This window comes from Nicotiana sylvestris, chromosome 3, assembly GCF_000393655.2.
Source record: "Nicotiana sylvestris chromosome 3, ASM39365v2, whole genome shotgun sequence".
In the NCBI taxonomy this organism is placed as follows: Eukaryota; Viridiplantae; Streptophyta; class Magnoliopsida; order Solanales; family Solanaceae; genus Nicotiana; species Nicotiana sylvestris.
The window spans coordinates 199353407-199366755 of NC_091059.1; the positions used below are offsets into that span (position 1 = coordinate 199353407).

Here is a 13349-nt window from a genome sequence, read left to right on the forward strand (position 1 = left end):
AACGTGTTCATTCATTTTGACTACTTTAGCATATTTTCTCATAGAAATTTCTACTCTACCTTCCCGGAGTTCATTCTCCGGGGAACTCCATTTAAATTATTCTGGTGGATTCTTTCCAATCTACTTCCTTTATGATTTCGTTCGAAATCATATAAAGACAATTCCTATTTGATATAGCTATTTGTGCAAGTATTTTACGGTTAAGAAGCAACTGTCTCTTGTACAGATCGTGTATTAATCTACTATAACTATAGGATACTCCCCTTTCGCGAATTACTGCGTTTATCCGAGTGATCCACAAACGACGAAAATCTCTCTTTTTCCTATCCCTATCCCGATGAGCCGAAACTAAAGCTCTTATTTTCTGTTGAGTAATAGTTCGAGTAAGCCTTGAATGAGCCCCCCGAAAGCTTGATGCAAATAAACGAATTGGTGGTGGAATGGAGAGGTCCAAGGAAAGATAGAAGCCAAGAAAACAACGCACTTGAAACTGGTGGAGAGCAAGGACGAAGAGGAGAAGAGGACGAACTGGGAGTGGTACAAGATGTCCAAGAAAGAGGTGAAGTTAGCGATTACGACGACTAAAATGTCAGCATTTGGACGTTTGTACGAAGAACTTAGTGACAAGGGTGGAGATAAGAAGCAATACAGGCTAGCCAGGGTGAGAAAAAGGAAGTCCCGTGCCCGGATCAGGTGAAGTGCATCAAAGATGAGGATGGTAGAGTATTGATGGATGATGCGCATACTAGACGTAGATGGCAAACATGCTTTCATAAACTCCTAAATGAATAAGGGTATAGGGGTATTGTGTTGGATGATTTGGAGCACTCCGAGAGTCGACGTGACTTTGGTTTTTGTAGGCGTATCAAAATGGGGGAGGTCGAGGGGGCTATGCGTAAGATGTGCAGGGGAAGAGCGACTGGGCCAGATGAAATTCTGGTAGAATTTTGGAAGAGTGTGGGTAGAGCTGGCTTGGAACGTCTCACTGGGTTGTTTAACACCATCTTTAGGACGAAAAGCCTGAAGAATGGAGGTGGAGTACGATGATCTGGGGTATAAGAATATGGGAGATATCCAAAATTTGTAACAACTATAGGGTATCAAGTTGTTGAACCATACTATAAAAGTTTGGGAGAGAGTGGTGGAAGCGAGGGTGAGGAAGAACGTGTCTATTTTCGAAAACCAGCGGATTCATGCCGGGACATTCAACTACAGAAGCCATTCATCTTGTAAAGAGGTTGGTGGAGCAGTATAGGGAGAGGAAGAGAGACTTACATATGGTGTTCATTGATCTAGAGAAAGCATATGACAAAGTTTTGAGGGAGATTCTATAGAGGCGTTTGGAGGCTAAGGGTGTTCCGGTGGCTTATACTAGGGTAATTAAGGACATGTATGATAGAGCCAAGACACGAGTGAGGACCGTGGAGGGGGATTCAAACCACTTTCCAGTTGTGATGGAGTTGCACGAGGGGTTGGCTCTTAGCCCATTCTTATTTGCCTTGGCGTTGGGCATACTGACACGCCACATTCAAGGGGATGTGCTTTAGTGTATGTTATTTACGGATGATATTGTTTTGATTAACGAGACGCGAGATGGAGTTAACGCGAAAGTTTGGAGTCTAAAAGTTTCAAGTTGAATAGGACCAAGACTGAGTACTTAGAGTGCAAGTTCAGTGACAAAACTGAGGGTGTAGACATGGATGTGAGGCTTGATACATAAGTCATCCATAAGAGAACTAGTTTCAAGTACCTTGGGTCTATTATCCAAGGAAATACAAAGATTGATGAGGATGTTACTCATCGTATTGGAGCGGGACGGATGAAATAGAGACTCGCATCTGGTGTTTTATGTGATAAGAATGTGCCACCTAAACTTAAAGGTAAATTTTACAGAGTGGTGTTCAGACCTACCATGTTGTATGAAGCAAAGTGTTGGTCAGTCAAGAACTCTCATGTATAGAAGATGAAAGTATCGGAAATGAAGATGTTGAGATGGATGTACGGACATACCAGGATAGATAAGATTAGAAATGAAGATATACGGGACAAGGTAGGAGTAGACTCGGTGGAGGACAAGATGCAAAAAACGAGGCTTAGGTGGTTTGGACATGTAAAGAGGAGAAGCACAGATGCTCCAGTGAGGAGGTGTGAGAGGTTGGCCTCAGGTGGTCTGAAAAGGAGTAGAGGTAGGCCAAAAAAGTACTGGGGAGAGGTTATTAGGTAGGACTTGGCGTTGCTTGAGCTCACTGAGGACATGACCCTTGATGGGAAGGTGTGAAGGTCGAGGATTAAGGTAGAAGGTTAGTAGGTAATCGAGTGCGTGTCTTTCTCATACCAGTAGCAATAATAGTCCCAGCCTTGTATTTCGGTAGCAGTAATAGTGACAGCCTTGTATTTCGGTAGCAGTAATAGTGACAGCCTTGTATTTCGGTTATTGTCAGTCTTGATTACTACATGTTTTCTTATTATATTGCTGTTGATATTGCTTGTTCTCTTATTATCTTGTTATTGTTACTGCTTGTTTTCTTATTATCTTGTTGTTGGTATTACTTGTCGTCACTGATCTCTTTTTCTTTCCTTGAACGGAAGGTCTATCGAAAACAACCTCTCTACCCTCAAGGTAGGGGTAAAGTTTGTGTACACACTACCCTCTCCGGTCCTCGCTTGTGAAAACTGAGTTTGTTGTTGTTGTCGTTAGAATTCTAATATTCAACAAATGGAAAGTGATTCTATACACGTCTTTTGTCTTTTCTTTATTCATATCTTATATGTTATTTTTTATTGGTGTCATATACCTAAAATAATGTTTGTTGGCATAGGACCTTTTTCTAAATTTGAGCAGGAAGAGTATTTTTTTGTGTGTGTGTCAATTGGCAATGGATAAATAAAGATATATTTCGATGGAAAATAAAAAATCATAATATATTGCGGCGGGATATGATGAGGAATATGAAATAAGATATATTTCTGCACTACTTCCACATCTATATATGATTTTAATTATTTCTATACTGACAATGGCACGTAAGGAGCTTGAAGAGCAGAAATCTGTGCCTCAAAACAATAATATACATAACTACGAGTGACTAACTATAACAGCCGAAGCAAGAAATATATGTCCAACCACAACAAATTTCTATGTTAAGCGTGGCAAACTATGTAACTTTTGTAATTTAGTGACAAAAAGGTATGCCCAAATAATAGGTTACTAAGTTCCTTGTTTTATAATTTAATTATCTAACAAACTTACTGTCAAGAACCAGATAAGGAACATGTTACACATTCTCAAGACCTTAAGATCAAAAGGTTCCAGCTTGGGATATGGTTCAACTCTTCAGAGTTAAAGGAACAACAGAGGGAACAAATAGCTATCGTTTTTTGAGGAAACTGCACAAGTCAACTGCCCCAGCTGTAAAATTGTTGCCTACACACGCTACAATGCAAAAACAGTGCAGCAGATAACTTTATGGGGAGTGTCTTTTACCTACCTTGCTTAAATCATTCTAAGTGATGTCACAAATATATTATTAACATCAAGGAAAGTAAAACAAATCACTTTAACACTTAGAGATTTCACTCAAGCACACTCACTGTGATTGATCATCAAGAAAATGATTCTCAAGTGTATCAAGAACAAAGAATAACACTGCTACGGACCAGTTTCCCATATCAAGTTATTGTATGTCCTTAATTGAGTTGTAACTTTGTAATAATTCTTCAATTGTAATTCCTACTTAAATTGTTTAGAAGCATTGCATAGGAAACTCTTTGTAAATCATAAACTATTGTGTTTGTGTCTTGGCTAGAGTTAGTCGAGTTGTAAAGTCTTTGTAATATAGTTATTACAAAGTGGCTTGTAATAGAGTGTTACAAGTTAGGGAAGGGTTAAGAGGTTAATTCATATGTTACGTAGGTTGTAATCTGAAAGTTGCTCAGTAGTGAAGTTGAAATCCTACAAGGGTAAGTCATGATTTTTAATCCCGTTGAGCTGGGAATTTTTCACGTAAAATTCCTCTTGTCATTTACTTACTGCAATGTGCGTGGTTTCAGTGGGAACTAAAAGAGAACATGGCTCTCTATATAATTTGGTGGACCCTTAAATTCTATCAATTGATATCAGAGCAGGTTCTTTCTATTAGGCTAACACCTAGAAAGGATCCTCATGCGTCTCCGCAAACTTCGAAGAAGGTCAGTCTACTTACAGACCACCAAGGTTCAATAGTCAATATTATGGATGGTGGAAGACTAGGATGCACGACTTCATCATGGCTAAAGATTCAGAGCTATGGGATGTTATCTACGATGGAATCTTTGTTCCTACCAAGAATCTTGGCGACCCAACTGTAGCCATTCCCAAGACGAGGAAAGAATTCAATGAGACTAATCGAAAGGTCGTAGAAAAGAATTTTCGTGCAAAGAAAATCCTTGTTTGTGGCATTGTTCCTGATGAATATAATAGGATATCGACATGCCTATCAGTAAAAGAAATTTTGGAGGCCCTTCAGATAGCTCATGAAGGAACAACACAGGTCAAGCAATCAAAGATTGATATGCTTACAACTGAATACGAGCTTTTCAGGATGAAAGATGATGAATCCATCCAAGACATGTACATTCATTTCACCTCTATCATCAATGAGCTTTATTCTCTTGGAAAAATTATTTCAAGAAACAAACTTGTCAGGAAAATACTCAGTGTCCTGCCCAACTCCTATGAAAGCAAAGTGAACACTATTACATAGGCGAAGGACTTGTAGGAGCTAACCATTGATGAGCTTGTAGTAATCTGAAAACATATGAAATGATGATGATGATGAAGAAGAAGAAGAAGAAGGGCAATGAAAGAAGAGAGCCCAAAAGGGAGAAAAATCTGGTCCTCAAGACATACAACAATGATTCAAGTGGTGAGGATGGTGATATGGCTTACTTGACAAGAAGATTCTCGAAAATGGTTCGCAGGAATGGAGGCATTTCAAAAAGGGGCAGTTCTGGCAAGCCAAAAAATTATGACCTCTGTTATAAATGTGGCAAGCCAAGACACGTTGGGATGAAACATTACTGCTCTCGTTAACAAGTCCAATGTTGCGTCTTGCTTTTTCCAAGCAGAGGCATAGTTAAAGCTTTATTAATATCAATCCTCATTTTATTATGTCAGTACTCTCTTTCTGTGTTCTATTCTCTATCATGATATGTGCACATATGTGGCATGAGTTAGCTTAGCTGGATTTCTTTGTGTTGTTATTCTATTTTTTTTAATGATGCCAAAAGGGGGGAAAGGAACACATAGGGGAACTCATTGTTACAATAAGGCATAGTCTCAGGGGGAACACGATAAGGCATAGTCTCAAGGGGAACCCTGTGACCCCGTGTTTCCTCTGTTACTTGAACTGGTTCTTTACTGCTCTAAAACCACTCGATAAATGTTAAGTTTGTGATCATCAAAAAGGGTGAAATTGATAGGATTTAAATATTTTTGCCTTATGTTACTGTTAAGAGCCAGATAGGGAACCTGACCTACTGTTAAGAACTCATTGATTATCTAACAAACTTACTGTTAAGAGCGAGATAGGGAACCTGACCTACTTGGATTATACTGCAAGTTTTAACGGATTCCAACTAAAGGTGAACTGCTATAGCTTCAGGAGCTAGGAATCCACACAAGGACTTGATACTCTTGTGGTTCCCTCAGAGCAGTACAAAGTCAATTGGACACAGCTGAAAATGGAGTGACTGACGACACTATTTCTGCCGCACTGCACTGTCTCCAGCGCTCACTCATTCTCTTAACCAAATAAAGTTCTCACATCATTTCAAGTGATGTGATCAAGATGTACATACAATGAGTTTTATACAAAACATCACTTGTAGGTTTCAGTTTCTCATTCAAGCTTCTTGACAAAACAAAAAAATCAATCCTCTCAAGCTTGAAGAACAAAGTTGAACGCAACTACGGACCAGTTCCTAAAAGATAGCTTGTTGTTGTCCTAGTTGAGTTGTAACTTTGTTATTGTACTTGTTATATCTCCTAAACTGCTTAGCTAGAAGCGTTTGATTAAGAATCCTCTTGTAAATCCGTAAACTCCTTGAGTTTATGTTGTGACTAAATTTAGTCATAAGTAAAAGTCTTTGTAATTGTAGAAATATAAAGTGGCTTGTGGTGAAAGCATCACAAGTTAGAAAAAGCCTTTGTAACTAGGAAGTCACAAAGTGGCTTGTGGTAAGAGTACCACAAGTTAGTTGATTAAATCCTTTGCAATAGGATTCATTGCAAAGTGGCTTGTAATAGGTTCTTTACAAGTTAGTGAAGTTAAAAGCCTACAGGTGTAGGTCGTGGTTTTTTTATCCCCTTGTGTGAGATTTTTTCACGTAAAAATCCTCTACCTTATTTACATACTATTTTATTAGCATTCTCAGCAGAATCTTGTGGAGGACCAGGTACTCTAGTATTTGGTGGACTCATACAAACTAACACTCAGTCTGATGATGATGAAGATGATGACGATGGTGAAGTTAATTTTCTGGAAGTTCAGAGAAATCGAAAATCTTATTCTCCTAAAAAACTTATATCTCTGGCAAATGTGTTAATTAATGCTTATCACAGTCTTATAAATGATAAATATGCTTTAACTGTGGAATTAGGAGAAGCAGAACAGACCAGAGATGACCTAGTAGTCGTTGTAGTTGATTTAAAAGAAACAATTGAGAACCTAAAGAAAGAGAATGTTGCCTTAGATGAAAAAATTGCAAATATAAAACATGAAAGAGATGATCTAATGATTGTTGTGGTAGACCTAAAAGAGACCATTGAGTGTGCAAAAAAAGAAAAAGAAGTCTTAATTTAGAGAGTTTCTAACATTAAGCATGAGAGAGATGACCTATAGTTGACTTGAAGAAAATAATTGGGGAACTTAAAATAGAGAGTCGGCCTGGAAATTCTCAAAAGGGAAAGGAAGTTTCAAGTGAGGCACACATTAAGCTTGAAAGTGAGTTAAATTCAATGAAGTCTAGTCTGTGTGCTGAGCTTGAAAAAAATAAATAACTTCGGGAAGAACTAGGAAGAATGAAGAGTGACCTTGAAAAATCACTCAAATGGACCTGATCCTCTGATGCTATCACTACCATGTACACCAACAATGGGGGAAACAGGCAAGGCATTGGGTTCTAAAGGGAAAAGATTCCCTACAACCCTCATAGCAAGTACGTTACTGTACCTGACAATTGGCTTTGCACTCACTGTGGCAACACTGGGCACTTTAAAGAAAACTCTAAGGACAGATTTCAGTCACAACAGAAAAATAAAGTTTTTGCTAAAAAAGTAACTACTGATAGAGAACCCGCTCCCTCTTATAAATGATGCATGATGCATGCTTAGACCAGAAGATCACTTATTTACCCCTTTTCTCATTACGAGGGACCCAAACTCGTTTGGGTTCTTAAGTCTAACTCTTAATTTTCTTGTGCAGGGAACAGTGAAAGGGAACAACCTACAATGGTATATGGATAGAGGCTGATCAAAGCATATGATTGGAAGTACAAATGATTTCCTTTCACTTAAGGCCTTGGAATGAGGGAGTGTATCCTTTGGAAAGGACAATAAATGATACATTCTGGGATTTGGAAGGATTGAGAAGTCTCTCTCACACTCAATCGAAACTGTGTACTATATGAATGGGTTGAAGTATAGCTTGATAAGTGTTTCCTAGATCTGTGACAAGGGAAATGCGGTGGAATTTGTGCCAAAAATATGTATAGTTACAAACCTAGTGACTGGTGAGGTGATGCTAGTAGAAAAAAGATACAAAAATATCTATGTTGCTAACTTTAAATCTCTACAGAATGGTGATCTCAATTGTTTAAGTGATGTTAATGATGATGCTAAATTATGGCATGGGAGGCTGGGCCATGCAAGCTTCACGTTGCTGAACAAATTGGTTAGGAAGGACGTGGTTCGTGGTCTGCCCAAGTCAAGCTTCAAGGATCACAAAATGTGTGATGCATGTGTAAAGGCAAGTAAGTCAGATCCTCGTTCAAGCCCAAAAAGGAAGTTAGTACCTCAAGGCCACTTGATCTTCTTCACATGGATCTATGTGGACCTATGAGGGTGAAAGTAGGGGAGGAAATAAATATATCTTCGTTATAGTTGACAATTACTCCAGATTCACCTGGACTCTGTTTCTCAAAACCAAGGATTTTGAAGTATTTGTTGCCTTCATCAAAAATATTCAAGTGAAGATGGGTAATAATGTAGCTTGCATCAGGTCTAATCATGGGACATAGTTTGATAATACCAAATTTGATGAGTTTTGAACTGAAAATGGTATCACTCATAATATTTTAGCTCCAATAACACCTCAACAAAATGGTATTGTGGAGAGGAAGAATAGAACTCTTGAAGACATGGCAAGGACAATGTTGATTGACTGTGAGATTGCAAAGAATTTCTGGGCAGAAGCTGTCAATACTGCTTGCTATTTGGTGAATAGGTGCATGATCAGGTCCCTTCTGAACAAGACTCCATATGAACTGCTGAATGGAAGGAAGCTCAAGCTGACATATCTAAGGACTTTTGGGTGTAACTGTTTTGTTCTCAACAATAGAAAGAATACTCTTGGAAAATTCGATGCTAAAAGTGACGAAGGAATCTTTATGGGATACTCATCTCAAAGCAAAGCTTATAAAGTTTACAACAAAAGGACTCAATTTGTTGAGGCAAGTATACATGTGATCTTTGATGAATCTCACATCTCATGTGAGAAGGACAAACATGCTGATCAAGATGGAAAACCTTTATCTGTTCCAGGAGAAGTTATTGACATGGCAAATGGAAAAGCAGACATGATGAGTCATGTAAAGGAATCTAGTGAAGATGATGCAATTACACCTCCATCTATTGGAGAGTAACCTGATCCCATGATCACACCAACTGAAGCTGAAAATAGAGTTGTTGATGCAGTCCAAGGTACTCCACTTGCTGAAGTAAGAAGCAGCCAAGAACCTCAGCCAGACATACCTGGGTCCTCTACTAATAAGATTCAGGTACCAAATTGGAAGCACAAAAGCTCACATCCTCTTAACAACATAATCACCCATCTTGACTTAGGAGTTTAAACTAGATCAAAAGCAAGAAACTCACTTGCCTTTTCAGCCTTCCTTTCTCCCATAGAGCCCAAAAATATCAAAGAAGCATTTAAAGATGCAGACTGGATCAATGCCATGAAAGAGGAGCTGAATCAATTTGAAAGGAACCAAGTATGCCATTTGGTTCCTCGACCTGTAGATCGAACTGTTATAGGAATCATGTGGGTGTTCAGGAACAAACTTGATGAGTTTGGAAACACAACAATAAATAAGGCAAGACTTATAATTCAAGGCTACAATCAGGAAGAAGAGATTGACTATGATGAAACTTTTGCTCCAGTTGCTCAAATGGAAGCTATCAAAATTCTTATTGCCTTTGCATCACATATGGAATTCACACTATTACAAATGGATGTCAAAAGTGCATTTCTAAATGGCTTCCTAAAAGAAGAAGTTTATGTCAAGCAACCTCCTGGATTTGAGAGTCACGAGCATCCTGAGTATGTGTTCAAACTGGACAAGGCACTGTATGGGCTAAAGCAGGCTCCCCGGGCTTGGTATGAAAGGCTAACAAAGTTCCATCTAGAAAATGGCTATACAAGAGGGAAAATCGACAATACTTTTTTTCTGAAGAAACGAGGGAGGAACCTGCTCGTTGTTCAAGTATATGTTGATGATATCATTTTTGGAGCCATATCTGACTCTCTTTGTGAGGAGTTTGCAAAACTCATGGGGAGTGAATTTGAGATGAGTATGATTGGAGAATTAAATCTTTTCCTGGTAGTTCAAGTGAAGTAATCTCAAAAGGGAACATTGATAAGTCAGTAGAAGTACATCAAGGAGCTGCTAAAAAGGTTTGACATGGAAGCATCAAAAGTTATTGACACTCCTATTTCCATAGCTACTTGTCTAGACATTGATGAACATGGTTTCCCTGTAAATCAGACCATGTATAGAGGGATCATAGGGTCACTCATGTATTTCACTGCAAGCAGACCAGACATTGTGTTCAGCGCGGGTCTTTGTGCAAGGTTTCAATCTAATCCAAAAGAATCTCATATGAAGGTTGCCAAGAGAATATTATGATATCTCAAAAGAACACATGACCTGGTTCTCTACTATTCCTCCGGTGACAGCTTTGATCTTGTTGGGTATGCTGATGCTGATTATACAGGATATTTGGTGGACAAGAATAGCACGCCTGGAATGGCATATTTCCTACGTTCTTTCCTAATCTCATGGTGTACAAAAAAGCAAAACTCAGTAGCACTCTCAACTGCTGAAGCAGAATATATAGTAGTTGCTTCTTGTTGTGCTCAATTGTTGTGGATCAAGTACCAATTCGAAGACTTTGGAGTGTTCTCAAATTGTGTGCCTCTCCTGTGCGACAATACAAATGCACTCAATATGACCAAAAATCCAGTCCAACATAAAAGAACCAAGCATATTGATGTGCGTCATCATTTTTTCAGAGAGAATGTTGAAAAGGGGCTCATATGCATGAAATTCTATAGCACAGAAAATCAGATTGTAGATATATTCACCAAAGTCCTAAGTAGAGAACACTTTGAGAGAAATCGCCTGGCACTAGTGTTGATAAAATCCAATTAAGAACCTGGTCTCCTAATGATTGGCTATAAAAGAAATGTAAAGGTAAAATTAGCTAAAAGTGTTTTTTGAAAAATTCTAACTCACCTCTATACCGTTACAAGTAGACACGCATGATGATTACAGAGCTAATAGGCAATTAATGCAGTACACGTTGGTAAAAAGGACAAAGCTTACATATGCAAGGTTCATCAGGGAACCTGGTTCTCCTGACACAAGTTAGTAGTTTCTCTGTTCTCTCATGCACATTTTTAAATGGTCAAAACAATGCCACATCATCAGTGTGTCAATTTCTTTTCTTTATGTCTTTTGAACCAAACGTCTCACCCATTAGTAATCGACCCAACTCCCAAAACTTCCATCTTTTCTTAGTCGGTCCCTCATCAATCTTAAATATATCCATCACCGTCACAACTAACGTTAAAATTTTTCCTCTTCTTTCTCTCTTCAAACTACCCATCTCTTCTCTTCAACTCATCACTTCTCTCCATGGCTGAAAATCATGAAACCTAGAGTATTCCAAGTAACACCCCCATTGAGTCCTCAGCCGTTCAAATAACGATATTAGACTCATCCCTCAACACTACCACTAGCCAAAACCCTAGGGCAGAGTCAACCCTACACTTAGTTTCCTCCCCTACCTAATGAGTTCTGGTCCTCATCGAAGCAGCAAAATCTCGACTCCTAAAAGGTTTATAGCCAGGAGATATCCTTTTATTTAGCTAAAAAAAAGGGAGTGAAAAGAGTACCGTTGACAATGAAGAAATTCAGGAAATTTCACGTTCTCCTATGGAAGAAGGGTCAAAGGCAGATCAAACTGATGGTTCTGAGAATGTTGATCCAACAAAGACTGTTCCTGATCTTGTGTCCACAGGTAACACTCCTTCCTCTCCTGAGTTTTCCATGGGTGTACAAGAGAAAGAAGCAACAAAGAACATGTTGTCCATAGCTGGTGAAGGGGTTATTGCTAAAGAAAGTAAGGATGGGTCTGAGCCTCAGGGGGAAGAGTCTAGGACCGTGGTAGAGGGTGGAGCGCTTGTGCGTGTTACTCAATCGGCACAGGACAATACTACTAGGTTCCTCATGAAGGACTTGATCCCTCCTTGGACGATCTAACTCAGGGGTCCTCTCAAGAGCCCTAGGTTAGTATTGACCCTGCTCCGTCTCCTCATTTTGATGCTGAGCCTTTGTGTGTGGTGATGCATGAGGGAAGATCTATGAGTAGAGAAGAAAAAAGGGATAGTGGAGAGGATTCTGATGATATGCCAATCGCTAGCTTGACTAGTTATAGACCAATGGTTTCTCAAGAGTCTACTCCTAAGTGACCCACTACAAGGTTACAAAGGAAGAAATCTCTTGAGTCTGCTCTTAAGAACAGCCAAGCTAAGACAAGGAAAAGAAAATTGGTGAAAGATGGAAAAGCTGTGAGTGAGAAGTTAGTACCTGTTGTGAATGTGGATGAGGAAGAAGACGGGGAACCTAGTTCCATGACTAGAAAGCTCTCACAGAAGCATGGTCTCCCCAAGCCAAAAAAGGGATCTTCTGTGTCTACTGAAAATCTGAACAAGTCTGCTGATTTTGTCTCTAGTGAAAATGTAGTGGAAGAATCTGGTGATAAGTTTGTGGAAGAGTCTGGTGACAAGGTAATGGAAGAATTGGGGTAAAAAGTCTGTGAAGTCTAATGAAAAAGGAAAGAATGTTCGCAAGTCTACTAAAAGAAAAGCTGATACTGATAAGGAACCTAGTTCCTCAAAGAAGGCCAAAGTTGGTGATCAAAGGAGTGTTGGGAAAGAGAAGTTGAGGAATCAAAAGGTGCTATGGGCCGTACATTTGCCTCTGATATTTTGGAGGAAGCTGGTATGAGATAGTTGGTTGATATTTGTAAGTTTCAACAGTGGGCACATTTGTTCACTAGTGATGCTCCAAAGGTGTATGAGGAGGAAGTTCAAAGTTTCTATGCCGACCTCTTCAAAGTTGAGGACGATCACATCTGTGTGCTGGTGAATGGAGTTGATATGGTAATAGACTCTACTTTGTTGGGATCTATTCTGGGTGTGCCTGGTGAAGGGCTGTCTAGTGTTCAAGGATCTTGTTCTCAAAATTTCAGAAATGCCATCCTAAAAGATAGAGCAGTTCAGCAAGGGGAACGAGTACAGAAGAAGGCCCTTCTTCCAGTGTACCAATTGATATTTGAGATGGTGAACAAGGTCTTGCTCCCTCGTGCTGAGGGAAGATCTATCAATTCTCATGCAGACTTGTTCCTTATGGAAGCACTGGACAACTTCACTACCATCAACCTGCTTGGGATCATGATATAGCACATCCAGAAAATGGCAGATTTTAAAGAGAGAAAATGCATAAAGTACCCATTAAACTTGTCAGTAAAAATCATTTGCACACCTAAACTTTACAGGTGTCCTAACATCCCACTATTCTTATCGAAATTAAATTTAATACCCCATTAAGTGATGACCTGGCATGAAAAGTGTAGCTCATTTCGTAGATGCGCGTGAGGCAAAAATAAAAAGGCTTTAAACTAATTTAATTGTCCAGGTGCCACTTTCCTATTGGATACTCTAATTAATTAAATTTATTACTAATTTTTTCTCTTTTCTTATTCATTTTCTTTTCTTTTTCTCTTTCTTCATTTTAGCAAACCGGTG

The 13349-nt window shown here is 39.1% G+C and overlaps 1 protein-coding gene across 1 annotated transcript; it reads left to right on the top strand.

Annotated features, from left to right (window-relative positions):
* Positions 1 to 4265: 4265 nt before the first annotated feature.
* Positions 4266 to 4742, top strand: LOC138888561 (uncharacterized). The gene has a single exon (XM_070170447.1). It carries the CDS (start codon positions 4266 to 4268, stop codon positions 4740 to 4742), a length of 477 nt encoding a protein of 158 aa, XP_070026548.1.
* Positions 4743 to 13349: the final 8607 nt, after the last annotated feature.

Coding starts and splice junctions, on each gene's coding strand:
- LOC138888561 (XM_070170447.1), top strand. CDS start 4,266: ATGGCTAAAGATTCAGAGCTATGGGATGTTATCTACGATGGAATCTTT.